The sequence below is a fragment of the Nymphaea colorata genome, chromosome 5 (assembly GCF_008831285.2).
Source record: "Nymphaea colorata isolate Beijing-Zhang1983 chromosome 5, ASM883128v2, whole genome shotgun sequence".
In the NCBI taxonomy this organism is placed as follows: domain Eukaryota; kingdom Viridiplantae; phylum Streptophyta; class Magnoliopsida; order Nymphaeales; family Nymphaeaceae; genus Nymphaea; species Nymphaea colorata.
The window spans coordinates 9026606-9051892 of NC_045142.1; the positions used below are offsets into that span (position 1 = coordinate 9026606).

Below are 25287 nucleotides of genomic sequence, written 5' to 3' on the forward strand. Positions count from 1 at the left end.
AAGATGACCTGCCGCCGTTTGACAGGCATCGCGGAAAATTCTCAACATGCAAAGTGACAGTTGCAGTCCATATACGCTAGAAGCAGCCTTCTCAGCACATTTGAAGTGTTTGTAGCAAAAGCTATATATATATATATATATGCTGTCATACTCTCATTTTGACCTTAAGACAAATCTAAGCATGCCTAATTTGAAAAACCAGCTTTACGCCGAAAAAAAAAAGGTTGTTACTCTCCAACTTTTGCATGTAGTAATCTTTGTACTTTTTTCGCGAAACAAAAAATTATATATATATTTTTAAAATTTTTTAACTTGGCATATATAAAAGTTATGGAAATTATTATTTGGCCCCATACAAATTTTAAAAATACTATTTGACCCTCTGTCCTAAATTTTTTTTTATCTTTGCCCCCTTGTTTTAAGGGTTTCAATTCTATGTGCTACAAAAGGTGGTCACTTGTACTCAAGTTGAAGCACACTAGAGATGACAAACTAAATAAACCATAAATGACCCTAGACCTTGGGTGTAAGGCTGGGTGTTGGGCCGGGCCGGCCCGACCCGGTATGGACAGGGTTTGAGCCGGGCCCAGGTCGGCCCGGCCCGACCCGTTTAGGCCTGGTAAGTTAAAAATATATATATATTTTTTAATTTTTTTGTTTTAATAATATTTTTTATTCTTCATAAATATATTTTATATTAAAAAAATGTTATTTTGTAATTAAAAAATATATTTTTTAATTTAAATGGGCCGGGCCGGGCTGGCGGATACCCACCCTTACTTGGGTGGAGATGGAGAAGAGGAAGGCTTCAACCTCACTTGATGATGAGATCTTTCCTATTCACCAGTTAAAATTCAAGTTTATTCCAAATGAGAACAATCAGCTTAAATTGACTTATGTAAAAGAGAGAGAACCGATAAAATGGGAATGCATAATAAAATTTGGAAATAAGAAGTTCTATAGATACAAGAACAAACCACAAAAACAAAAATAAAAGAAATAAAATATACAAAACAACAACACAATAAAACGAAATAAGAGGGATGAAGAAAGAGTGGATAGACAGAACGACACAGTCACCAGTAGCAAACAGAAGAAGAAGGTAGACAAAAGCAATGACACAAAGAGATGTGCCAGAGGACCAAAGGAACTGGAGTGAGAGCGACGCAGTAGAAGAATCAAAAGAGGCCAGATAACAAGAAGAAAAAGTGAATCCATGAAATGGTGAAAGAGGTCAGGATGGGGGGGAGGGGAGGGAGCGATAAGGGGAATGACAAAAAACATGCCGCACAAAGTTCTTAAGTGGTTATAAGTGGCCAAAAGTATTGATGTGATCAGTAAGAAAAGGGAAGAAAAAGAGGAAGAAAGAGAGAGAGAGAGAGAGAGAGTAAGCCTGGGCATCGGGCCGGCACGATAAGAACGCATGTTCAGACCGACCCAACATCTGAAACCCAGGCTTGGCCCGATTAAATTATAAAATATCTATTTTTAATATAAATATATATAAATCATAATAAAATATTATAATTATATATATAAATAATAAAAATATATTAAAACTGTTATCGGGCCCACTCGAGCCCGAGTCAGGCCGCGTACCGGGTACCCACCGGTGGCCGTGACCAGTCAACATAGATATAAGGTTTCAATATGTGTATTGAACTATAAATTTTTTCTAGTGGAGGCACTCATTCAATACTTATAATTTCTTTGGGGCACTTACACATAACAATCAAATATATCAAAACATTAACATATATGTTAAACTAATTTTGTGAAGCTGGTGTGGGCAGTTGCCCACACCAGCTACCATGTGGCTACGCCATTGCATGGAGTATGAACGGGTTTCAAAGAAAGAGCTGGAGATCTCTTTGATGGAGGAGGAATCAATTTGGAGACAAAAACATCAAATAGAGTGTTTTACTAGTTGGTGACAGAAAAACAAGTTCCTATCAGGAGGCTTGTGTTAAAAATAGATAAGAGGAAGAGAAATTTATGATTAGTAGAAGTTAAAGGGGTGAGAGAAGAAGGATTACAAGCTGCGGGTACAACATGCAAGAACTTTTCATAGATTTTTTCACGAGTGGTAGGCTTGATGGTGTGTTTCTCAACAATCTGGTTGAATGTGATAAGATGACTGATTTGGAAAGAGAGTTTTTTAGGAGCTTGTTAGTGGAGAGGAGATAGAGAAAGTGTAGTTTATGTTGAAGAATGGCAAGACGCCTGATCCTAATGCTTTTGGGGTTGAATCCTTCAACAAAATACTGGCATATAATCAGAAGGGATGTGAAAGAGGCAGTCTGCAATCTTTTCAAAACTAAAATGCTGTAATGCACCATTGCTCACGATAATGGTAGTTGCCATTTGCATTTCGATTGGGAAAAGGAAAATCAATGAGCAGAGGGTGACAGAAGAGAAGGTGACTGCGGCAAGGATTGTGGAAGCAGGGCGTTCTCCGAGTCGTGAGAATGTCGTCCCTGTCGAGTCACTGGAGCTAATCACTGTTCATCGTTCTTCCGCTGCATATCCAAGATAACCAAACAGAACTGATTCACATGGTATATCAAGATGTCCAACAATGGCATCACAGCTAGTTACGGATCAACTTTTGTGATCTCAAGGGACTGCAAAGAGAACATAACAGGAGGCTTTTTTTTTTTTGGAATTCTATGGGTGATCAATATTTCTAAGCATAAAATCCCAATAGTTTAAAATAACAGTTTATAAAAGAAACCTGTACCTGTCATGTGTTGGTTGCCTTTTCGTTTAACATTTTTTTTTTCTTTTTCTTCTCTCCAAGTTGGCCGACGTTAGTAGACATCGGGATCCCAGTTAATTATACAAGGCAGTTCATAGAGAGACCGCAGGCATGGGCCTGCCATGTTTTTATGCACTTTCTCAATTTTATATTTTGTTGTTCAAGTTTCCAATGCATGATTCTATTATCATTTTCTTTATAGTTTTTAATGCATTATGTAATATATATATATATATATATAGATATATATATATCTTTGATAAACTTCTAGAAAATATGTTAGAGGAAGTAGCCTGCTAATTTTGGTGTTCAACAGAATGATCAACATCATAAGCCTGCAAGAGTTTGATTGGCAAAAGATGACAAATACACCTGCATTACAAGGCATGGACGAAAAAATTGAATCAAGGCTAGATAGCTTGAATCAATGCTCCAAGAATCAGTAGTCACAAATAGATCATTCTCCTGTAAGCATATAATGATGAGACATATTTCACACACATTGCAGCATCAAGAATCCCAAGTAAAAAGATGGAACATATGAAAACCAGCACATAATAAGATTTTACTTCTGGAATATGTTGAAATGGATAAAAAAATCAGATAAAAAACGTAAGACCATATCAAAACAATGATAAACCTGCAGCTTAAGTTCATGGCTACAAATTGGTTTAACAATAACTTAAAACTTTAAATTATTTTTATGATTCAACCTTTAAAAAATGATCATTTGAAACACCAAGATTTTCCTTGTGGTGGTAGCATTAGGACCTATAGTTGTGCTCATCTTTGCTGCTTAAACTTGTATTGATGCCATCATCAAGATAATAGCCTTTACGGTTTGCTTGATTGGACCATATATTTCAACCATGTAATTATGAAACATTAAGATGCTTTTATCACTACATTGAACATGATATCTAGTTTATCATTTAAGGCAGCGGGTTACTAACAACCCTGCAAGAATCTCAATCCATGGACATGAAGTAAAAGAATATAAAGAGGAAGACCTACTTTCCAGTCTTTTAGGAAAATGAACATTAAAAACTAATAAGCTCATATAACTAAGAACCATCATTTTGAAAGGGATAAAAACAATTACTAAGATGTGCTGATCGCTTATCCACATTAATGAGTTAGACACGAAACCAGGAAGGAACTTAATATAGAAAGCATTGTCAAGCTAAAGGCAAATCAGAGATGGGAGCCAAATCAAAATTTGACCAGAAGCAACACAAAAATTAGTACACAAACAGGAGCAAGAGAGATGGTTAGTATAGTCTTGACTCTCATAAATCTACTACATAAAACTCTCAAAAGAAAAAACTGAAGAAAGGAGGCTTCAGTTTTTTCATTCACAGTATAAAATTTCAAGCAGAATTCCACTATAAAAAAAGAAAAGAGAATTCAGTTTCGTATCAACTGAAATTGCAATGAAAAAAAAAGTGTGAATTCATAAAATAAAGCCAGATTCAACCTGACATTAACATCAACAATTCAAAAATAAGAAAATAAGGAAAGGTTTTCACAAAGGAAATTATGAAGAAAGCAAAGAAAAAAGAAGAAAACCCATCACCATGTCTGTATTCACCCTAAACCAAATGAGATTCAAGATAAAAGGTGCAGCAACGCAATTATTCTCTGGTCCTCCAAAAAACTTAACCACGCAAACCCTACACCCCTATACACACCAATCTCCCATCAGAAAATATAGATTCAAGGAGGAACTTGAGATCTCATCTTCTCCCTAATTGGTGAGAAGATCAGTTATGTCGATGATATGCAGCACTGGATTCTAGCATGAAATAACATGATAAGAAAATAGAATGACCAGAGTCCAAAAATCCAATGCCTTTAGTTTATGCAGACTTCAAAGTTTCCTGTAATTCTTCTCTTTCGCCAGTCCAGTGGCGCGTCGATTTCTGGGTGGTAAGGAGACGGCAACTACCATAAATTTAATATTTCTTTGTTCTTCACTAGTGATTTTTTTAGTGCAAGAAACTTTCTGTCTCTTCAATGGCACATGGTGGACGTCAAAATCCCAAACAACTATGGTGGCCATCACAGAAATGCTAGTTTCAGTAGCATCCTTCCCTCTGCACTAGCTTCAGTGTGATGGTTTGGGTCATTTGTGGAAAAGAACTATAGCGGCGATTCTTTCACTGGTATAGTTCTGTAGTAGTGATTAGAACAAACATTTTTAGCGATCGTTTTTCTCACCACTGTAGGCCCTTTTTGACAACTACTGCTGCTTATATAGTAGTTACACCTTTTTTAGCATTTCAAATTACGAAGATTTCTAAATAATATGGTATAAATGCGTCCTTCATCATGTTGTATCTAATTTTCTATAATGCCAGAGAGAGAGAGAGAGAGATATATATATATATACAATGGTTTTTAGTGATATAAAAAGAAAAAAAAGACCATCCACACAAGAAAGTAGCCGATATATATATTGAAAACAATATTTAAATATATAACTATCTGACAACATAGTAGTGGGTCGTATATCTATAAAATTGAATGGTGACTATGGCTATTTAAAGTCATCCAATTCACTCATAAAAGTTGTTTGATTAATCTTGATGAATGGTTAAAGAAAAAAAAAAAAGAGCTTGTGTACACCTTTGTCATATAGTATTAGCTCACCACTTTTTTCTCTTTATTTTTCTCTTTGTCATCTATGATGATCGATAAAATGTCCTAAGCTACTAGTTGCCATTCATACACACACTCTCTCACTTTAGGAGCCATTTATTTTTTTTATGATTTAAAAAACATTATTTAAGTAAGAGAATGACTAAATTAATGTATATTTCTGATCAAATCACTCTTAAGGTCATATATGTAAGGTTACATTGCAAAAAAATTAATTTTAATGGTCATCAATTTTATGTAAACATATATAAATATAAATATAAATATAAATCATGACAGATCAGATGTGTTGAGGTGTAGAGTTCACACACACACACACACACTCCATCTTCGTAAAGCTTTTGGAATCAGCTTCCCCCACATTTGAGTGTTTAGTCAATCTAGTTGACCCATATAATACATGTTGATCCATCTTCAGAAGCTTATCAGGTGTTACACACACCAAATGGATATCGGATCGACCAGATCCACACTCAATGACTCAAACTGTTAACAGTGCCTTGAAGCTTGCATGCTGTCCCGGCTAAGCTCTATGGATAACCAAAAGTGCCAGGAGCCCTCCCGACTATCCCTCGAAGCGTAAAGGGAGGGTTGTCTTTCTTCCGCCAACGGGGAAGGCAGAGGAAATCGTAGGTCCTCTTTCTCCACTGTCGGTTCTCTTCTTCGACCGTTATCCATCCCTCCCATCCTTCACGGTAAGAGGGTGTCGCATCTATTTCCATCTAGATTTGGCACGGTCGCTCTGCCTCTCTCTCTCTTTTCTCCCTGTTTGTGGTGTTGTATGTTGCGGTTAACCATGTCGACAATGTTAGAATTATGGTATTTTATGATTTAGGACTGATTTACCAATAACCATCTTGGGAATTCACCATAAATTTTCCTGCAAAACTTATGGATGTGGCTAGTTTGGGGCGGAGGCTTTTTCTTCTTAATCCAACATGGCTCTGCGTTATTCTTATAGCAGCTCGCAATACCGCTCAGCAGCACCTCTCCATTCTACCGTCGATCACTAGGTAAGTTTTCTCTCACCGCAGCGTCGCTCCACACTCTCTATTTGGATTCAAATTCTCCCCTGCACGGAAGGAGAGGGGTGCTGTCTTTTGGCCTGTATATGTTGAAAGGGGAGGACGTCGGCTTATCAGCGATAATGGCAGAGCACTGTGATGCTGTAGATAGCTTGGCGTCTTTGCAACGTTTTTTCATTTTATTTTATTTATAAAAATGTGTGAATTTTTTTGGTTGATTGTTGGCGGCTACTGATTGGGATTACCGTTACTGTTTTTCTCTCCTCGTCGTTACTCAGGTTTTCAGCAGTTTTGGGTGTTGTTTGGTGTTAGAAAGAAGGTTTGGTGTGAGGAAGAAGATTAAGTCGTTTTTACGGGTTTTACTTATAAAAAAACAAATTTTGACAATGCCTGTTTGTGTTTCGTTCAGTGTTTTGCGCAGTCGGTAGGCAGAGGACTCCGGCGGCGGGAGATGTCTATTCGAGGGTATTTTATTTCATCTGCTCGTTTTTTTTTTTTTAATTTAATGCCCTTTGTGTTCGTCCCTCTATTTTCTATCTCGTCGTCTATTAGATTCAGAACTCAGAGTATCGGTCAAATGGGATTTTACTTCAGAGAATAGCTGATTAAGTTGTCGCTTTTTCTTGTTCGGCAATTGGGGTGATGCGCCGGCAAGTCTATTTTCCATTGCATGTTCTTCTTCTTGCCAGGGTCGATGTTTGTTTTCCAGGTGTTTGGTTTATTCCATCATTTTCCAACGATAGTAGCGTAGGGAGCCGGGTGGTGATTCTGTTTTTATGCTGTTCGTTTTCTGTTCGTCGGTAGGTTTTTCAAGGTGATTCAATTTTGTTGTAATAAGATGCTGTGTAATTGGCGTGAGCACTGATCAAGGAACATTAAGCTGCTGAACCATGTCAAGTACATGGAAAATTTTGAAATGTTACGTTGGCTTAGTGGTGCACCATGGGACAATCGTTCTTTTGCTTGTAAGGAAATGCTTGCATTGCTTCAGGCTACATAGACTGTTGAACTGAAACTGTGATTGACCTTTCATTAGTGTGCATGCCAGAAGCTCTTTAGATTGGTTAGGTTAAACCACCAGAAATGCCATCAAACACCAAAAATAAATCCCTGACATTTTTGTTCCAGACAATCACACATAGGATTGAAATTCCTCCTCTACTTGATTCCAGGATTACAATATTGGGTTAGAATGTGGTGCCATCAAACACCATCTGAAGTTCCTTAATTAAGTGAAATTTATGTCCAGATCACAGTTTGCTTTTCTCGTAGGTAATGTTCGGATGACACTCCTAAGCCCGAATGACATGTTGGTTGTTTTGCCTCCAAAACAGCATATGTAGAGTGTTGGGTTGACATCAAACCAGGTTTTTTTTTCAAAAGCGATTTTTGCGAAAACCTGGTTTTGAAAAGGTTGAGTTAACTAGTTTTGAGAAAACCTGATTCTGAAAGGGTTTGATTTAACTTGGTTTCCCCAGGTTATCCAAAAAAAAAAAAATGTTTTGGGAGTGTCATACAAATCAATTATCAAAAAATCATTAAAAAACCAATTTTCACAAGACTGGTTTTTCCAAAACAGCTTTTTTTGAGGGTGTTATCTTTTTTCTTTTTCAAATTTTTGCATATATATATATATATATATATATATATATATATATATATATTATGAAGGCTTCGTTTTTGAGTTCCTTATGAACTTGCAAGGTTTAGGTTATTTTTCTTTTGATTAATCTAGGGAAAATCTTGCTGAACAAAAGTTGGAAACTAAGAAAGACAATTACCAAGGTATACATTTATTGAAATGTTCATTAGCTTTCAATATGGTAAAGCAGTAGATCACATTCAATGTGGAAAAACAACTGAAACGTTGAAAATTTAGCTACAAAGGAATCTTGAAGTTATTGCAATATTCTCAAATTTCCTATGTTTTGAAAATGTTGCAGGTTTGTTGCTTATTTATTCAATATTGATCACAATACAATTTCCTAACAATGTTGATTTCCATTATTCATGTCTCACTACAAGTTCACAATTTCCACTGCCTGGTCTGGATATACAGTCTACAATGTTGATTTTATGCGTTGTCACAGAAAAAAGCGTTTTATTCGAAAAAACGCAAAAAAAAAAGTCAAAAACAAGTCGGCAGAAAAAGGGGAAAAAATATGTTTTATTTGTGTTTATTCCTGTTTTTTTTTGCGTTTTCTATGTTTTCTCACGTTTTTAATGTTTTTCCCATTTTTTCTTTTTTTTCACATTTTAAACATATTTTAATTACCATATTTTTATTTTGACATTTTATTTTTAGTTTTTGATCTTTTTTAAATTTTCTGAGGAAAACAACATTGCCGTATTATACTCGAGAAAAACCTTACCGTTTTATACCTGAAAACGATATTTGTGACAATGATTTTATGTCTTGATCTTCACGGTCCTGTAAACAGGTGAAAGAACTTACACAAAATATTGTTACTTGAAATGAGTAATTGGTAATTTGTGGTAGTGCACTGTTCTGAAGAGAATTTTGTTATGTGAGACTGGCAATTTATGAATGTGATGTTCTTTGATCTCAGAACAACTGATGGAGAACAAAGTAGAATGGAAATTGCTGTAGGCTTCTATTTACAATTTTGGTGGTATTAAGTCAGAAGTTCTCGCGATGACAAGTACCACAGATTTATTTGTTCCAACCAAAGTTCTATATTCACAAAGATGCACAGGAAGATGCAGATTTGTTAGGTCGCAAGACAACCTTTTATTCTTAAAGCAGAGGCCCGGTCTCATTCACCTCCGCTGGCGGCAGCACAAGCTACTTTTTTGCAGGACATCCATTTTTTGTAGCAATTCAAGTTCATATCCGATACCTAGTGGTAAAGATGATAATGAAGATTTTACGAGCAAGGTCCTGCGTGAAAATCCCAGTCAAGTGGAACCCAGGTTTTTGATTGGAGATCGCATATACTCCTTAAAAGAGAAAGAACAACTGAAGGAAGCAAGGTTTGGAAATGTACCTACTCATTTGGTGAAGCAGCTTCAAACTAGATTCTTCAGAAGGAAAGATGTTCAGAAAACTGAAATTGAAACAGAAGAATATTTGCTTGGTGAAGAAAAAAAAGAGGCATCAAAACCTGTATATCTCAAGGATATCCTAAGGGAGTTCAAAGGTAAACTCTATGTTCCCGAAGAGATGTTCAAAGAGCCACTCTCGGAAAAAGAGGAATTTGACAGGAGCTTGGCCATTCTACCAAAGATGAGCTTTGAAGACTGTATGAAGGCCCTGCGGAGTGATAAGATAAAGTTGTTGAGTTCTAGAAGGATCACCAAACGTCCATTTGCTTATGGCTATTGTGATTTTATTGTTGATCTGAAGGAAATACCTGGAGAGAAGAGGTTGCAGAGAACAAAATGGTAAGAAATTGCCTTTCGTGAGCTGCTTCATTCAGACACATGGATACATGCATGCACACAGTTTGCACATGTCACACACAATTTTCTCATGCCATCTGCCTGAAAATTCATGTGTTTGTGTTTTGTGTACTTATGTTTATGTCACTTAAACTTTTACCATTTTCTTAAGGCATAGTCAACCATTAACTGAGATAATATATGTAATTCTCCATTTTGTGTTACGATAGTTTGTTTCGACTTAACCCTTGTTTCATTCATATATAACTCAGTATGACTTTGTGCTGGCTGATGACCCTTTTGAACATTACTGCATCACCATGTTGTATTTGACTTGTTGGTCTGGAACATAGTCACAGAAAACATGTTTTTTTTTTTTCAAAAAAAAAAAAAACGAAAAAATATGATAAATTAAATGGCAGCTTAAAACTTAAAAAAAAACAAGTTTTTTTTTTAAAATGTTAAAAACGAAAACAACGCTTTTTTTGCGTTTTTTTCATTTTTTTTCAGTTTTTTTAATGCCAAACAGTTTTTTTTTTCATTTTCTATTTTTTATTTGTTGCAAATCTACTTATCTTTTGATGTTTGTGTTATTAGTTTCTCACTTATTTTATTTTTTTTTCATTTTTAGTTTTTAAAATTTTTTAAAAACTTACCGTATTTTTCCCATTTTTTTCAAGCTCGTCGTATTATACCCGAGAAAAACCTCGCCATTTAAAACTCTGAGATGTTATTTGTGACTATGGCCTGGAAGTAAAGATTGTTTGGTTATTGATGAAAAGAAAAACTTTCTGCATGAGTTCATTTTGCTTGTATAGTCAGTTTTTCAATATTGCATGAGGTCAGGAGCTCTTCATGATTGGTTTTACAATTTTGTTGAAATTATCAATCTTTGAGACTGCATGGGATTTCTAGCAGTACTTCAAAAGAATAAAATGAATTTATTGTATTTTGTTACAAGGAGTCTTAATTATATGTTAATTATGAAGCTTTAATAAATGTTGTTGATTACTTCATCATGTTCACTTATTTGGTGCGAAACTGTCAGTATATCATCCTCCTCAATAAGTCTCTATGTATGAATGCAGCATGTGCATATTTCTGCTACTGTTGCTTTCTGCTCTTGCTTACTGTTCAGCATTCTCCATTCATGTCAGGGCAATGCGGTTAAGTGAAGAAGAGGCACAGGTTGTTTTGGACGAATACAAGGGTCTACAATCTGAAATTGAAATGAATACCACGGTACGGTGTTTAACCTAATAACACTGAATTTAATATAATATAAGTATATAATGTATGGCACATAAATATGCATAATACTGTACATCCTGTATGAAGATCGATGTAATACTTATATGAAAAAAAACACAGAGAATATAACACATATAAGTTATACTGTATATGCATATTTTCCTACGGATCATATGAAGCATAACTAAAGTCATAAATTTGATAATCAAATTTTAATTTCGAAAAGATGCACATGCAGCTTTTACACAATCATTTGATAATATGCCTTGTGTAGCAAAACTGATACAGAGAAAAAAAAACAGTGCATATACTGTATCCTGTACGAATATCTATGTAACATATAAAAAAACACAGTGAATATCCTTGACACACATATATTCATCACTGACTTACTAGAAGAAATATGTAACTACTTTTTCTTTATCGTATCATTTTCTATTTACTAGCTAGCTATTGTGTGCATGGGGAGCCATCTTTCCCACACTTCTTGATGCATGTTTATCATCCCATACTTCAGACAGTAAATTGCAAGAATTATGCAACCTTAGTTGTCAAGGCGTCACCTAGGCGTGGCTCCACACCCATCGCCTAAGTCCATCACTTAGGGGATGGGTGTTAGACTGGTGCCTAGGCTGGATAGGCACCAGGATGCCTAGTCTGTGGGAAGGTGAAAATCACCTTCCCTTCAAATTACAGTTTCTTATGTTACATGCTTTTTTGTGTTTTTTTTTTCTCTGTATCAGTTTTGCTGCACAAGTCATATTGTGCTATATTCACCTATGTCACACGCGTACTCCTCTTAAGGAGGAGTACCCGTATGGTACGGGTATGGCCTGGGTGCGGTCAACGCAGTACCGGGTACGGTCAACGTACCCGGGATCATTTTTGTCCATTTTCGGACTCGGTCAACTTTGACCAAGTCCAAAGTTGTCCAGTTTTTGAGTTGAAAATTAAAGATCCCCCTCTCTTTTCTTGTTTCCTTTTTCACTCTAAACCTTTCTTGTACATAGTTCACCACAACTTTTCATTTAAAATCTTCCATACAATGTTTCAAAAATCCATTCCTTCTCTATAACTTGACACTTCGATAATAGTGTGAGCCATAACCATAGCGATGTCAATATATCTTAAAAGTGTGACCTGTGCTCCTTCTAATCTTGATGACGCGACGGAGAATCAAGAAAGTTGATATATTTGTATGTTAAATTACTTCCATACTGTGTTTTGTGAATATGTTATTCATTTTGAAAATTTTTGACATATATATATATATATACCGCGTGTGTGTACGGCCGTACCCCCGCACCCAAATTTTTTGAAAATGGTCCGTACCTGTACCCGCACCGGTACCTGTACCCGCACCCGTACCCGTACCTATGTGACATTTATAACATATTTATATGTTATATAGTTATATTATATTTATATGCTTCTCTGTGTTTTTTTCTCTGTATAAGTTTTGCTACACAAGGCATATTACTGTATATGTGCTATATTCTCTGTGTTTTTTTAATATACATATCACATAGATATTCATACAGGACACAGTATATGCATATTTATATGCTATACGTTTTATGCTTCTCTGTGTTTTTTTTTTCTCTCTCTATCAGTTTTGCATCACATGGCATATTATCAAATGATTGTATAAAAGCTTCATGTGTCTTTTCAAAATTGAAATTGATATCAAATTTGTGGCTTTAGTTATGCTTCATGTGATCAGTAGGAAAATATAAGTTATATGCATTAGTTTCTGTATTTAATTTGTATTACAGTAATAGTACTGTACATCCTGTTATTGTATATAAGTTATATGCATTAAACATTTTATTTTGCTGTTTTATAAGTTGGTTTTGACTGATCCTAACTTCCTAACATGCTAACTTAACACATAAAACATAAAGCTAACATGTTACAATTAAAAATAACTAAACAAAATTGACACGAGATTTGAACGCCTTTTTAGCACCTAGACGCCTTGACAACCAAGTATGCAACAATAGGCAATCATAAATGAACTAAAGAGCACATGCTGTAAGTTAGCAGGTTCTTACATACATCAAGTTTGTTAACCAATTTTTATCCTGATGCAGTCTTATGTGGGTAAATCACCTGACATTCCTCATCCAGTGGCTTCTACCATATCCAGCAGAGTGGTGGTTGAGTTGGCATGTGTGGCATTTTTGATTGCTGGTGCAGCTTTAGTGATTGGTAGTTTTCTTGCATCAGCAGCCATCAGTGTAGCCAGTTTTCTGTTTGTTAGTTCTGCGTATGTGATTTGGCCTGTGGTGCGACCATTCTTTAAGCTCTTCTTCAGTATTCTCTTCAGTATCGTGGAGCGAGTTTGGGAGAATCTTTCTGATCTATTCAGTGATGGAGGGATCTTCGCACGGCTCTATGACTTCTACACTTTTGGTGGTGTTGCTTCTAGCATTGAGATCTTGAAGCCTATTTTGTTTGTTGTAGTTACAATGGCTTTACTTGTGCGGTTCACTCTTTCAAGAAGACCAAAGAACTTCAGAAAATGGGTAAACTTCAACTGCATGTTTTATTGTCCTTGTTGAATATCTCTATAAATGTAACTGTCGCACTAGCTGTAGAAGTAATCATGTTTACTCTTCATGCAGGATATCTGGCAAGGAATTGAATTTGGGCAGTCTAAACCACAGGCTCGAGTTGATGTAAGCTTCTTTTGTATGAGACCTCTCTCTCTCTCTCTCTCTTTTGTTTGTACACTGTATGCATGTTCGTGTGTGAATTTTGAAATCAGTTTAATATTCTGTATCGATTCTTATTTCTTGAGCTTTACTAGGGTTCAACTGGAGTTATGTTCAGTGATGTTGCTGGGATTGATGAGGCAGTGGAGGAATTGCAGGAGGTAATGCTTGCAGCTTCTGCAATAGTTATCAATTTATCATAGGCTTATATATTTGTCTTGATCAAATTGCATGTGCAACACATATTATCTGTATGTGCATTGATCATGTGCACATGCATGTATTCGCAATTAATGAAAGAGTTCTTTTTTTTTCTCTGTTAGTTGGTGAAGTACTTGAAGAATCCTGAATTATTTGACAAATTGGGCATAAAGCCTCCTCATGGCGTCCTCCTGGAAGGGCCTCCAGGATGTGGCAAGGTAAGCTGCTGGTTTGCTCCTTTTAGCAACATGTTTCAATCATTTGAACTTTCAAAAACATGCATCAATTAGTCAAATTTTTTTCCCAGACTTTAGTAGCCAAGGCAATAGCTGGTGAAGCTGGCGTGCCGTTTTACCAAATGGCTGGTTCAGAATTTGTTGAAGTTCTTGTCGGTGTTGGTTCTGCTCGTATACGTGATCTTTTTAAACGGGCTAAGGTGAGGGGTCATAGTTATTATTTATCTTTTGATATAATGTTGTATGATAAGATTGGTTTCATTTACTTCTGTCTCTCCAGACAAGATATTTAGAACATCATTACAACAGGATTAGCCTTATAGTGGACTTCACCTACTTGTACATGTTAACATGGTTCTTCTCTTTCTTGAAGATCCATGTTGCAAAGATTGTAATTATTCGGCCATTTTTTTTCCCTAGCTATGCACATGTGGAAGCTCCCATTTCATTGATGTCATTTTCCATTTTTAATGTTCATATCATTTTGATATTTGTTCCTTTTCATATTCAAGTTGGTGCTCTCAGAAGAGCAATCAGAAAATTCCTCCTTTTTCTGTTATCTAATTCATGTCAGTATTTAATTTGCTTTGGTGATATTTTTCATCAAATGAATCTGTTCTATATATTACCTTTCTTTTTTTTATTTCTTATTTTTGTATAACAAAAGTAACATCTTTGTTGTGATATACTTCTTTTCCTTTGTAGGTAAATAAGCCTTCTGTTGTATTTATTGATGAAATTGATGCATTGGCAACCAGGTAAGATTTTAATTCTTCAATGTTCTTGCCTTACTAAAAGCTGCATGCTTTGAAAGTATGTTTTTTTTTTTTTTTTTTTAATCAATATACTTTCTTCAGTCAACAATAAAAAGAAAGAAATGACTAGAATTTTGTGACAGTTTAGAAAAATTTTATTAAATCTTTAAAAGATAAGTGTCTAGATGCTGTATGTATAAAGTAAGTTGGTGTTCTGTTTTCTCTCGAATTGATAATACATAGTGAACATGTCTAATGCCAAAAATTGAAGCATATATCAAAAGACTTCAGTCCATACTCTATACTTATTTTGTCTTGTATCATGCAAATATGCTTATCTTTTGGTCTCAGATTGCTTCCGACTTTTTTGTCCCTCTCAAGTTTAGGTGTATGTATCTGTTGAGAAATAATATTTTCTTAAGGTGGTTTTTGATAAATATTCTTTAAGTCACGTGTTTGGTTTTGGTTCATTAAGTCCTTTCTGTCTTTGATATATTTCTAGAGGACTTAAACTGTAAGAGTGGCTGCTGCCCCTTTTTCTTGACCTAATTTTCTAGTAAGAAGCATTAGGAATAATGAAAGTTTGGTTTTTCTCTCTCCTATACTCACGTTCAACATGGTATCAGAGCAGCGATTCTAGGGTTTACTGTTCCTAGGGTTTCATGCCACCTTCCTCTCTCCATCGTCTTCCCCTTCCTTCAACCTAGGAATTCACACCTAGGGCTTCTGTGGCCTGCTTAGAAAAAGATTAAAGTGTTGGCTGAAAGGGGCTAATCACATTTATCACGTAGAAACATGATTAGCTCCCTTACATGTCTGTCGAACCTGTCGAAATGCTGAAGCAAATCTGACGCAATACTTGTTGTTGAAGACATCCTGTCTGTCCATATCACCGGCAGATCTGACACAGAGATACTATTGAAGGCATCCAGTCCATATCACGTCCCTGTATCACATCAGAACCTCATCGCTGGACCAAAGCAGTTGTTTTTTTTTTTTTTCGGTCGCTGGAGGTTGGGTCAGATCTGACTGGTTCCCAGATCACGTTATATTATTGGGACAGGTCAGATCTGATGGAACGCTGGAGGCTGGGTCAGATCTGACATTAATGCTATGGATGTTATGGGCTTCTTTTTTCTCAACTTTACTCAATACATATTTATGTTATTATTCAGTCGGCTGAGATCAGATTTGTTCAGATTTTATACTTTGTGGAGTTGATTATGTTATGATATGCTGTGATCAGATTATATACATGTCGTGAAGTTGATTTCATGAGAGGATGAAACATATAGAAGTAGATTGTCATTATATGAAAGACATGGTGCGATCTAGAATCATTTCTACCATTCAGGTGACTTATGAGGAACGAGTAGCTGATATGTTCACCAAGCCATTGCCTATCGCAGAGTTTTCTACTTGTTGTGACAAGCTAAGCATGATGGATATATATGCTCCAGCTTGAGGGAGAGTTTTGACTCTTTTGAGAAATAGTATTTAGTCTTAAGGGGTTGTTGATATTTATTCTTTTAGTTGTGTGTTTAGTTTTGGTTCATTAAGTCATTTTCTGTCTTTTATATATTTCTAGAGGACTTAAGCTGTAAGAGTGGCTGCTGCCTCTTGTTCTTGGCTTAATTTTCTATTAAGAATGAATAGGAATAATGAAAGTCTTATTTTTCTCTCTCCAATACTCACGTTCAACAGTATCCATGTAAATGATGGCTGCTATTAACCTTTAAACAGATGTTGGATGATCTACTGGATTCAGATTTAGGCACATATATTTCATTGTATGTACGAACTATGAAAGTATCGTTTGTTTCTATATGTGCATATGAATGTATGGCTTTCTTTGCATATGTAAATATTCAAAAAACCAGCAGTTCTTGGTACTTCATGCATAGAATATGGGCTTTTATCAACAAAATTTCAAGGGTTTCCTTTCATGCATGAGAGTTAAGATTTTATCATGTGTCTAGTTATTATTATTCCTTTTTACTTCACACAAGTTTAAATTGGAGATGAAAAATGGTTTAAGAGAGATTTTTTTTAGAAGCCTATGTTCTCCATTTTAGGAATAATATAATCTAAATGATCAGGCGAGAAGGCATTTTCAGCGAGTCCACTAACAGCCTCTATAATGCTGCAACACAAGAGAGGGAAACTACATTGAACCAGCTCTTGATTGAGTTAGATGGTTTTGACACTGGTAAGGGTGTCATTTTTCTTGGAGCAACCAATCGCATGGATTTGTTAGATCCTGCACTTCTTCGGCCAGGTCGTTTTGATCGCAAGGTACACTTTCTTAAATATGCTTTGATAAGTTCCATGGTTGTGGGCCTGTGGCAGATAGAGTTCTTACTACTTTTCACCTTTCCTGAATGTGAAAGATGTTCTTCCAAAATTTTTTGTTTGTCATTCTACTGTGCTGGTTATACGAAGGCTTGTGGTGCAAAGCTATTCACCATTTATTACTGCACTACCTCATAGTGTTTGCTATGTTGTCAATCAAGATGAATGAATTCCTCTGGTTATGTAAAATTGCAAACATGTATTTACTTCCATTTCCAGATAAGAATCCGTCCTCCAGGAGCAAAAGGGAGATTGGACATCTTAAAAGTCCATGCGAGGAAAGTAAAAATGTCACCATCTGTTGATCTCTCAACCTATGCTCAGAACTTGCCTGGTATCTTCTGTGCGATGTCCATATACTTTAATAACATACCTTACTTGTTTCTTGTATAATTTCTGTTTTGCATTCCTGAAAGTGCTTGTTCGTTATTAGGATGGACGGGTGCAAAGTTGGCACAACTTTTGCAGGAAGCTGCTTTGGTGGCAGTGAGGAATGGGCATGACTCCATAGTAGATTCTGATCTAGATGATGCAGTTGATCGGCTAACTGTTGGACCAAGGCGTTTAGGGATTGATCTGGGTCATCAGGGACAGACACGAAGAGCTACCACTGAAATTGGGACTGCTTTGACATCTCATCTGCTGAGGCGGTTTGAGAATGCAGCAGTCGAATTTTGTGAGCGCATCTCTATTAATCCTCGCGGGCAGGTTTCTTTTTTGTCTTCTTTTATGCTTTATGTTGTAATCCTTTTGTCCGAGTTTTGAATATTCACAGATGTATTCGTACTTATGTGACTATTTCTGCTTGGCTCCTATCAAGCAATCTAATATGAAGGGGCAATTGTACTTGTAATTTGTGCAGACATATTCACAAATAGTATTTCACCGTCTGGATGATGAGTTATATATGTTTGAAAGGCATCCTCAGCTTCTGCACCGGCTTCAGGTCCTTATTGAAAATTTCTGCATCTGGCTACTGTTTTTAAGTTTTTAACATCATTGTTTTCTATATTAAAAAAATATTTTGATTAAGTGCTGTGAGATGTTCTGTGAAGGTGCTGTTGGGTGGGAGAGCGGCTGAGGAGGTTATGTTTGGGCGAGACACATCTACAGCTTCTACAAATTACCTTGCGGATGCATCTTGGCTAGCCCGTAAGATCATATCAGTGTAAGTTCTTCTAATTGGCAATGCAAACTCTTTTTTTTTGCAGGACATGTCCTTAATATGTTTGCTAATCCAGATGGAACCTTGAAAATCCAATGGTCATTCATGGTGAGCCTGCTCCCTGGAGAAAGAGTGTTAGCTTTATTGGCCCACGTTTGGACTTTGAAGGATCACTATATGATGATTATGGATTGTTCGAACCGCCTCTTAACTATGAGTCAGATGATATGGTTGCTCGCAGAACAGTGGCATTAATCCATGATATGTATGCCAACACAGTTTCTTTGCTAAAAAGGCATCATGCAGCTTTGTACAAGACTGTGCAGGTAAATGGTGACGTGAATACACACAAATCTAGAAGTTTTCTTGTACCATATACTTATGTTATGCGGTGAATATTTAGTTGAATGAAAAGTTGGAGGCTTGGTATCTTTTGGCATGTTCCATAGCAGCTTGTTAGTTTCTTAATGTGTATGTGCTATTATTGTCTAATGCTTAATTAAACCCAGCACCCTAGAATGCTGTGCATTCAAATGAGCAGAGGCTATGGAGAATTATGGTCCTTCGTCTTCCACTTGGACGAGAAGGATTTTGTTGGATGGATGGGTAAAATGAGTATCCATTTTATGCTTGCATCCCCAAACAAAAGATGTATGATTGAGGGATAAGCAACCTGCAGCTCTTCTCCTCTTGCAATAGAAAATAATTGTAGACGAAAGTAGCTACATCTAAAGAGCATGGAGGCAACGAATGAAAAGTACAGAATTGGCTTCTTATGCATCAGAATTCAATTAAAGTGTACAACATTTAGTGCCACAAGAATTTGCTTGGCATGGCCTATCTCATCCACCGGTGGTTCAGTTTGTGCACTCAGTATATAGCTGCCCTACAATGTAAAGTACTTGAGGAGTCAGACCTTTTCCATTTATATGTGCTTACCTTTCTGTGACCACAGGTTCTTCTGGAGCGAAAGGAGATTAGTGGCGAAGAGATTGAACATATCCTGGATATGTACCCAGCAGATACACCAGTTGATCGTGTATTGAATGAGGAAAACCCAGGAAGATTGACCTTTTCTCATGAAAAAGTGCGCAAGTTTGCTTTGCCTTCTGTCCCTTCCTCAAAAGAACAAAGCCTGGAGGAATCTGTTGGGGCCACAATTCAACCATAAGCGTTTATTCTGCTGTGGAAATTTTCGTACGCGTTGGTTGTCGGTCTCTTTTCCATTCACTGTTCTTCAAACAATCCAACCTTTTGTGAAGAGCTCTCTTGTCGGCTGTCAACAGAAACCAAGCAGAAAAGGTAAGTTGATGAATTTACATCTCAGGGTTCATATCTTTTGTAGTTGGCTATGCTTATAAATGTATTTTTTGGTTGCAGCAATCTGGTGACCATCTACTCCAAGCTTGTAAAAAATCAGAGCCGAGCAATTTTCCTTTTGACTTTGTTCCTTCATCGTCAAAAGTTCTGCATGTCATCGCCATTTTAGTCAGGATGGCCACCTGCTCTGTAAAAAACTTTTTGGTCGTACTCTAGATCGTATATGAGGCTCAGAAATGTGCATATATACGAGAATATCATGTCGATTGTTCTTCTCTTATAGTGGTGCAATTCAGTGAAGCCATACGTAGTCCGACTCTCTGATGCTGTTGTGCTTTAGCATGGGATGCTGTGTGGGTCTATACGAGAATATCATGTCGATTGTTCTTCTCTTATAGTGGTGCAATTCAGTGAAGCCATACGTAGTCCGACTCTCTCATGCTGTTGTGCTTCAGCATGGGATGCTGTGTGGGTCTCATGCAGTCAGAGAATAGACAACGCAAGTGCCAATCAAGGATCCGCCGGGAGGCAGGCTCCCTTCCATTTGTTCTAAAAAAAATGATATGTACAAAGATACAAAAAAGGGACGCAGAGCATCACACCGAAGGTGGACGGGACAAACCAGATTAAGCAATCAGCACTCAAAAACCTCTTAGCCAAGACACCCCAAGAGGACACGCCAAGACATCAGATTCATGAGCTGACCTCTATCTACTTCCCATCCATGACACCATACCCACACCAAAATCTGCCCACTTCAAAGGATTACAGATTACATTGGAATTGGACGGGTTGTTTCAACAACACATCTTGGTTTGTTATAGGCCACTTCACAAGGACAGTTGACATGGCCCCTCTTTCATCTTGACAGCAGCTCAACTGCGTCATGATCTCCACCTTGTTTCCAATGCTTCACACAAATCCACACTTGAAGTATTCCTCCATGCTGCCATCACCCATCTCTGATTCTTCTTTCGAGTGGAAATGATGCGCAGCTCCTGAATAGTCTCCAGCAGAACATTCTCCATTGAGCAGGCGATGCCAGATGATCTCCATATTTGAACCACCTGCTCTTCTTCATCTTTCCACTTAATGAAGCCGATCGCCTCTTTATGGTAGGATCTCCAAGTCCCCTTATTTAAGGTGGCTAGCATGCTCCATCCGGTCTTTGGCCAGCATATTTCTAAATTACCACAGCTTCCAACACTCGACTTGGAAACATAGAACCCAGCAACGTCTACCCCATCTAGGATTACTAATTACTTTGTTCCAATACTTCAGTTCCATGTCAGGTTGAGCCATGAGATTCTTTTCCTACCAAACTGCCTGACAACCCAATTCCATACACATCTTGCCTCCAGGCTGTTGATGAAGATGTGGTAGCCACTTTCTTCTCCTTCCTTGCAGAGATAACATCGGCTCGGAAAGGAGAAGCCTATTTTCTGCATTCTCTTTTGGGGGGAAAGGGAAGGGGGAGAGGGGGGTGGAGGAAGGGGCCATTGCCGCCATATTTTGATCATTGTTTATATTTTGAAGCAATAGTTCCGTCCACAGCCCTGATGTACATGCCAAGAAGAGAGTTCAACATGCCTTGTCGGGGCCCATCATGATCGCAAATCAGCAACCTCTATGGCTTCTCCCTATCTTTATGCCTTAGGTCCTTTCTAATATGCTTACTGCTCAACTCCTTGAGTGCACCATTCTCCCACACCAGTTTACCTTTCTCCTACCCATCATGGATTGGACTGATCAAGTGCAAAGTACCTTCAACCTCCAAATTAAGAGTTGCCCACCTACCCTTGGGAACTTTCACAAGTGCACACTTGTTTGCATTGGATCCGTCCACGGCTTTGCCAGACATAGGATCCTTTCCACAACTTTCAAAGATACCAAAGGCTGCGATGGTGATAGAGGTGATGTGTCTTGAGCCATTCAAAGCACAATGTATTTCTGTTGATCACGCAACATAGCCAACTAGCCAAAAGAGCCCCGTTAACCTCCATCATCCTCTTAATGACTGGACCACCTTTAGTTTTGGCTGGCAGATTTGCTTCCATGCCAAGTGTAGTTGTTTCTTGTTCATGGTTCTTGCCCATAAGAATTTCGCCATGCATTGCTCAATTTTCCTTAGGCCAAAGATGGAAAATTTGAAGACCTGCATCCAATAAGACAATAGATTAATGTTTTGCTCAATTAAATATATCATCCATAATATGAGAGGGGTTTGCTTTCCATGAAGTAAACTTCTTTTCCAATTTCAGCACTAATCCCTACAAATCGCCTTCGTCGAGGACCTCATAAAGAAGGGTAGACCAAGATACGTTGAGGGGAACTGTCCCAATGTCCGGTCAATAGTATCAGTTAAAGATTCAACCTTTCCCTCATTCACATTTAGTGGAGAAAAGGAAAACTTTCCCTTATTAACAGTCATGCTTGACTTATCTTCGACCTCTACTAGAAGGAACTTAATTCTTCTCATAGATTTCCTGGTCATACTTTAAAAAATTATTACATCTACGAAAACTAGCAATTGCATAGCTTGTCAATTAGGATGTAACTAAGGAGATACAATGAGCTTCATTCTTCATGTTGCGTAACTTCCTACAGAAGGCTTTGATGACCATCACGACGGGCTATTAGCTCAGTGGTAGAGCATGCCCCTGATAATTGCGTCGTTGTGCCTGGGCTGTAAGGGCTCTCAGCCACATGGATAGTTCAATGTGCTCATCAGAGCCTGACCCGGAGATGTGGATCATCCAAGGCACATTAGCATGGCGTACTCCTCCTGTTTGAACCGGAGTTTGAAACCAAACTTCTCCTCAAGAGGATAGATGGAAAGATTCAGGTGAGATCCAATATAGATCCAACTTTAGATAGAGGAAAAGAAGGTCCTCATGTCTACCATGTCTACTAATAAACATTCTGCCCTATTTGCCACTAACTAGAATAGAGAAAGTAGCATATGAAAAACATTTCATCGCAAGCACTACCCATCTTGGGTGAAAACCAATCCGTAACATGCTATTAGCTAGAGACTTTTATGAAACGTGGTCATATGATTTAAATAGATCAATCTTTAAACATGTCACTTCTTTACTCCCTCCCTCAAATTAATGAACCATGTTATTAGCAAGAAGAATGTGATTACTAATGATCCTACCTTTGACAAAAGCTTCTTAGGATGGACCTATAATTCTTATCAGAACGACTTTGAGCCTAGCCACCATTACCTTTGTTATAATTTTATAAAGGCTGTTGCATAGCATGATTGATAAAGGTTGTTACACCCCAGGCTTTTTGGGATGATTATAAGGTTGGTGTGATTGATAAAGCCTAGCATTTTGCCAAGCCTAAAAAATTTTCAAATTGCTAAGAGACAGGTCATCTCCTACCACTTTACACATCCTTTGGTAGACGTAGTTGAGATAGCCATAAGGTCTCATGACACCATTTTTTTTTTTCACTCATAATAGCTGCTTTGACTTTCTAAGCAAACACCGCTTGAGGAACCAAAGCCCCCTCATGGAGCTCATGCAAGATTTTCCTACTAGCTAGGTCATCTTCCATAAAAGATTCAGAGTAGCCTGACATTTCTTTCAAAATTTGATATGTGCCTTCTGCTTCCTGTTCCTCATGCATGTCCATTATCTGTATTCTATTTTTGCATAATCTGCACCTGTGTATCGTTTGAAAAAGCTTGGTATTGTGGTCCCCTTCACTCAACCATCTTGCCTTGCCATGTCCTTCCATACGGCTTTCTCCATAAGTAAGGCTTGCTTCCTTACAGATAGACATTTCTTGGGCAATAACAATTTCATCCCCTTCCTCGATGGCACTGTTCAAAGAAAGTGAATAAGACATGGATTCTGTCTTCAAGCCTCTCAAACTCCTCCCTATTCCATTCATGTGGGCCCTTAGCCACATACTTCAGTTTTTGGAAAATCTGATGGAACGGCATCCTTTCACTCTTATCCTTCATCATCTTCCAATGGCCTCTATACCATCTGCATGGAGTAGCCAGGGTTTAAAGGAATCTGAAGTTGGCCCTTGCACTCGTTTGTTATCTTCTATCACAACTACAAGAGAAAAACTAGGTTTTATGATCATAAGTATGCTGAGGTTTTAAGCATCCTGAGCTCTTGTTACCAAATAGTTTGCTTCACAATTGGCAAAACCATGCAACAATCAAGCTTGCACACAATCTTGTCCTCTCCTTTCTTCATTTTGGATCATGAAAACTTGTTGTTGTCTTGGACTTTCTATCAATCTGCAAACTTCAATAAATTCACAAAATGATCGAGAACAGAAAAGTTAGGAGCCCTACCAATCTTGTCACAAGATGGCTTCATAGCTTTGAAGTTGCCCAAAACCATGGCAGACACATTTTATACTATTAATAATACTAGCTAATTCAGCCACAACAACTCTTCTCAAATTGAAATTAGTCAGGAGGTATACCCCCAAAACTTGACAACTCTTCTCAAATTCAAATTAGTCAGGAGGTATACCCCCAAAACTTGCATGTCCTGCTCCTTGACCAACATGAAGATACCTGAGATCCACCGTTAGGAGGATACCTAGCTAGTGCATGCAGTTCTATGTGGATCCCTAAATACCCAATCACTGGCTTATCTTGTGACTTAGCATTAAACATCGACTCATTGTTCGCTCTTCTTGTTAAAAACTGCAGAATAGGGGTTCCCACAGGAGAATCCAACAAATACTGATAACATGCTTTTCCTCATTCAAAAGGGCAATGGTGTCCATTTGCATTTCTATCTTGATAGCAACCCTCATGTTCCAACACACAACTTTCACCTTGAGGGGGTCTGCTGACCAACGACCATATCATCCACATCCTCTTCTGTTGCCATGCACTCTTCCATAGGTCTGATTTGGTATGCGCCTAGATCAATATCCAACTTTTATATTTCCTTCTTTTTTTACTTATGGTAATCCAGTATCCACTCATCATAGAAGTTACCTTGATTATTAAATTCAGTCAAGGAGATCCAACTCTTGCCCACTTTTCCGTTGGGAGGATGAGTCTCTCCTTCCGTTTGCATTCTTCATATTAATAGTTGGCAGGATTCTCCTTTCCCTCTGAGACATGGTTCAAAGTACACTTGGCATCATCTATTCCCGCATTAAACAAACTTAGGTGGAACTTCAAATAGATCATCTTCTAATGATTCAAAAAGAGCAAAGAAAAGATTGTGAACAATGACCAGTTTAGCGATACTTTGCTTGTCCTGCCTAGTACCGTAGTCCACTGCACACGTCTCCTTGCGTTGAAGCACAAGTGTGGAGCTTCTAGTAGGCCCCTCCTTCTAACGACTGAGTCATCATCTAGCCAGCACTGGATGCTCTGCCATTGGGTTCTCTTGCTTCCAACAAATCGTGGTAGCTGGACCAATCTCTAGATAGGCCCTTTTGTTCCCACT

The 25287-nt window shown here is 37.5% G+C and overlaps 1 protein-coding gene across 4 annotated transcripts; it reads left to right on the forward strand.

Annotated features, from left to right (window-relative positions):
* Positions 1 to 5952: 5952 nt before the first annotated feature.
* Positions 5953 to 20164, forward strand: LOC116254335 (probable inactive ATP-dependent zinc metalloprotease FTSHI 1, chloroplastic). Of its 4 annotated transcripts, none has more exons than XM_031629691.2 (18): positions 5953 to 6114; positions 6854 to 6909; positions 9015 to 9849; positions 11004 to 11088; positions 13191 to 13625; positions 13725 to 13778; positions 13910 to 13975; positions 14138 to 14233; positions 14323 to 14451; positions 14957 to 15009; positions 17106 to 17301; positions 17578 to 17692; positions 17792 to 18066; positions 18221 to 18304; positions 18414 to 18526; positions 18600 to 18849; positions 19479 to 19825; positions 19904 to 20164. In XM_031629691.2, exons 3-17 carry the CDS (start codon positions 9101 to 9103, stop codon positions 19692 to 19694), a joined length of 2916 nt encoding a protein of 971 aa, XP_031485551.1. In that variant the 5' UTR covers positions 5953 to 6114; positions 6854 to 6909; positions 9015 to 9100; the 3' UTR covers positions 19695 to 19825; positions 19904 to 20164. The 4 variants fall into 4 exon arrangements, with proteins under 4 accessions (XP_031485551.1, XP_031485552.1, XP_031485554.1 ...); XM_031629694.2 differs by lacking the exon at positions 5953 to 6114 and adding an exon at positions 6384 to 6432; XM_031629692.2 differs by lacking the exon at positions 6854 to 6909.
* The last annotated feature ends 5123 nt before the right edge of the window (positions 20165 to 25287 follow it).

What these genes read in the sequence shown, in the direction of transcription:
- LOC116254335 (XM_031629691.2), top strand. Translation starts at nt 9,101, where the DNA reads ATGACAAGTACCACAGATTTATTTGTTCCAACCAAAGTTCTATATTCA. An exon ending in AAATTGAAATGAATACCACG is followed by an intron (nt 11,089 to 13,190) that starts GTACGGTGTTTA and finishes ATCCTGATGCAG; the next exon opens with TCTTATGTGGGTAAATCACC. An exon ending in CTATTAATCCTCGCGGGCAG is followed by an intron (nt 18,067 to 18,220) that starts GTTTCTTTTTTG and finishes TAATTTGTGCAG; the next exon opens with ACATATTCACAAATAGTATT.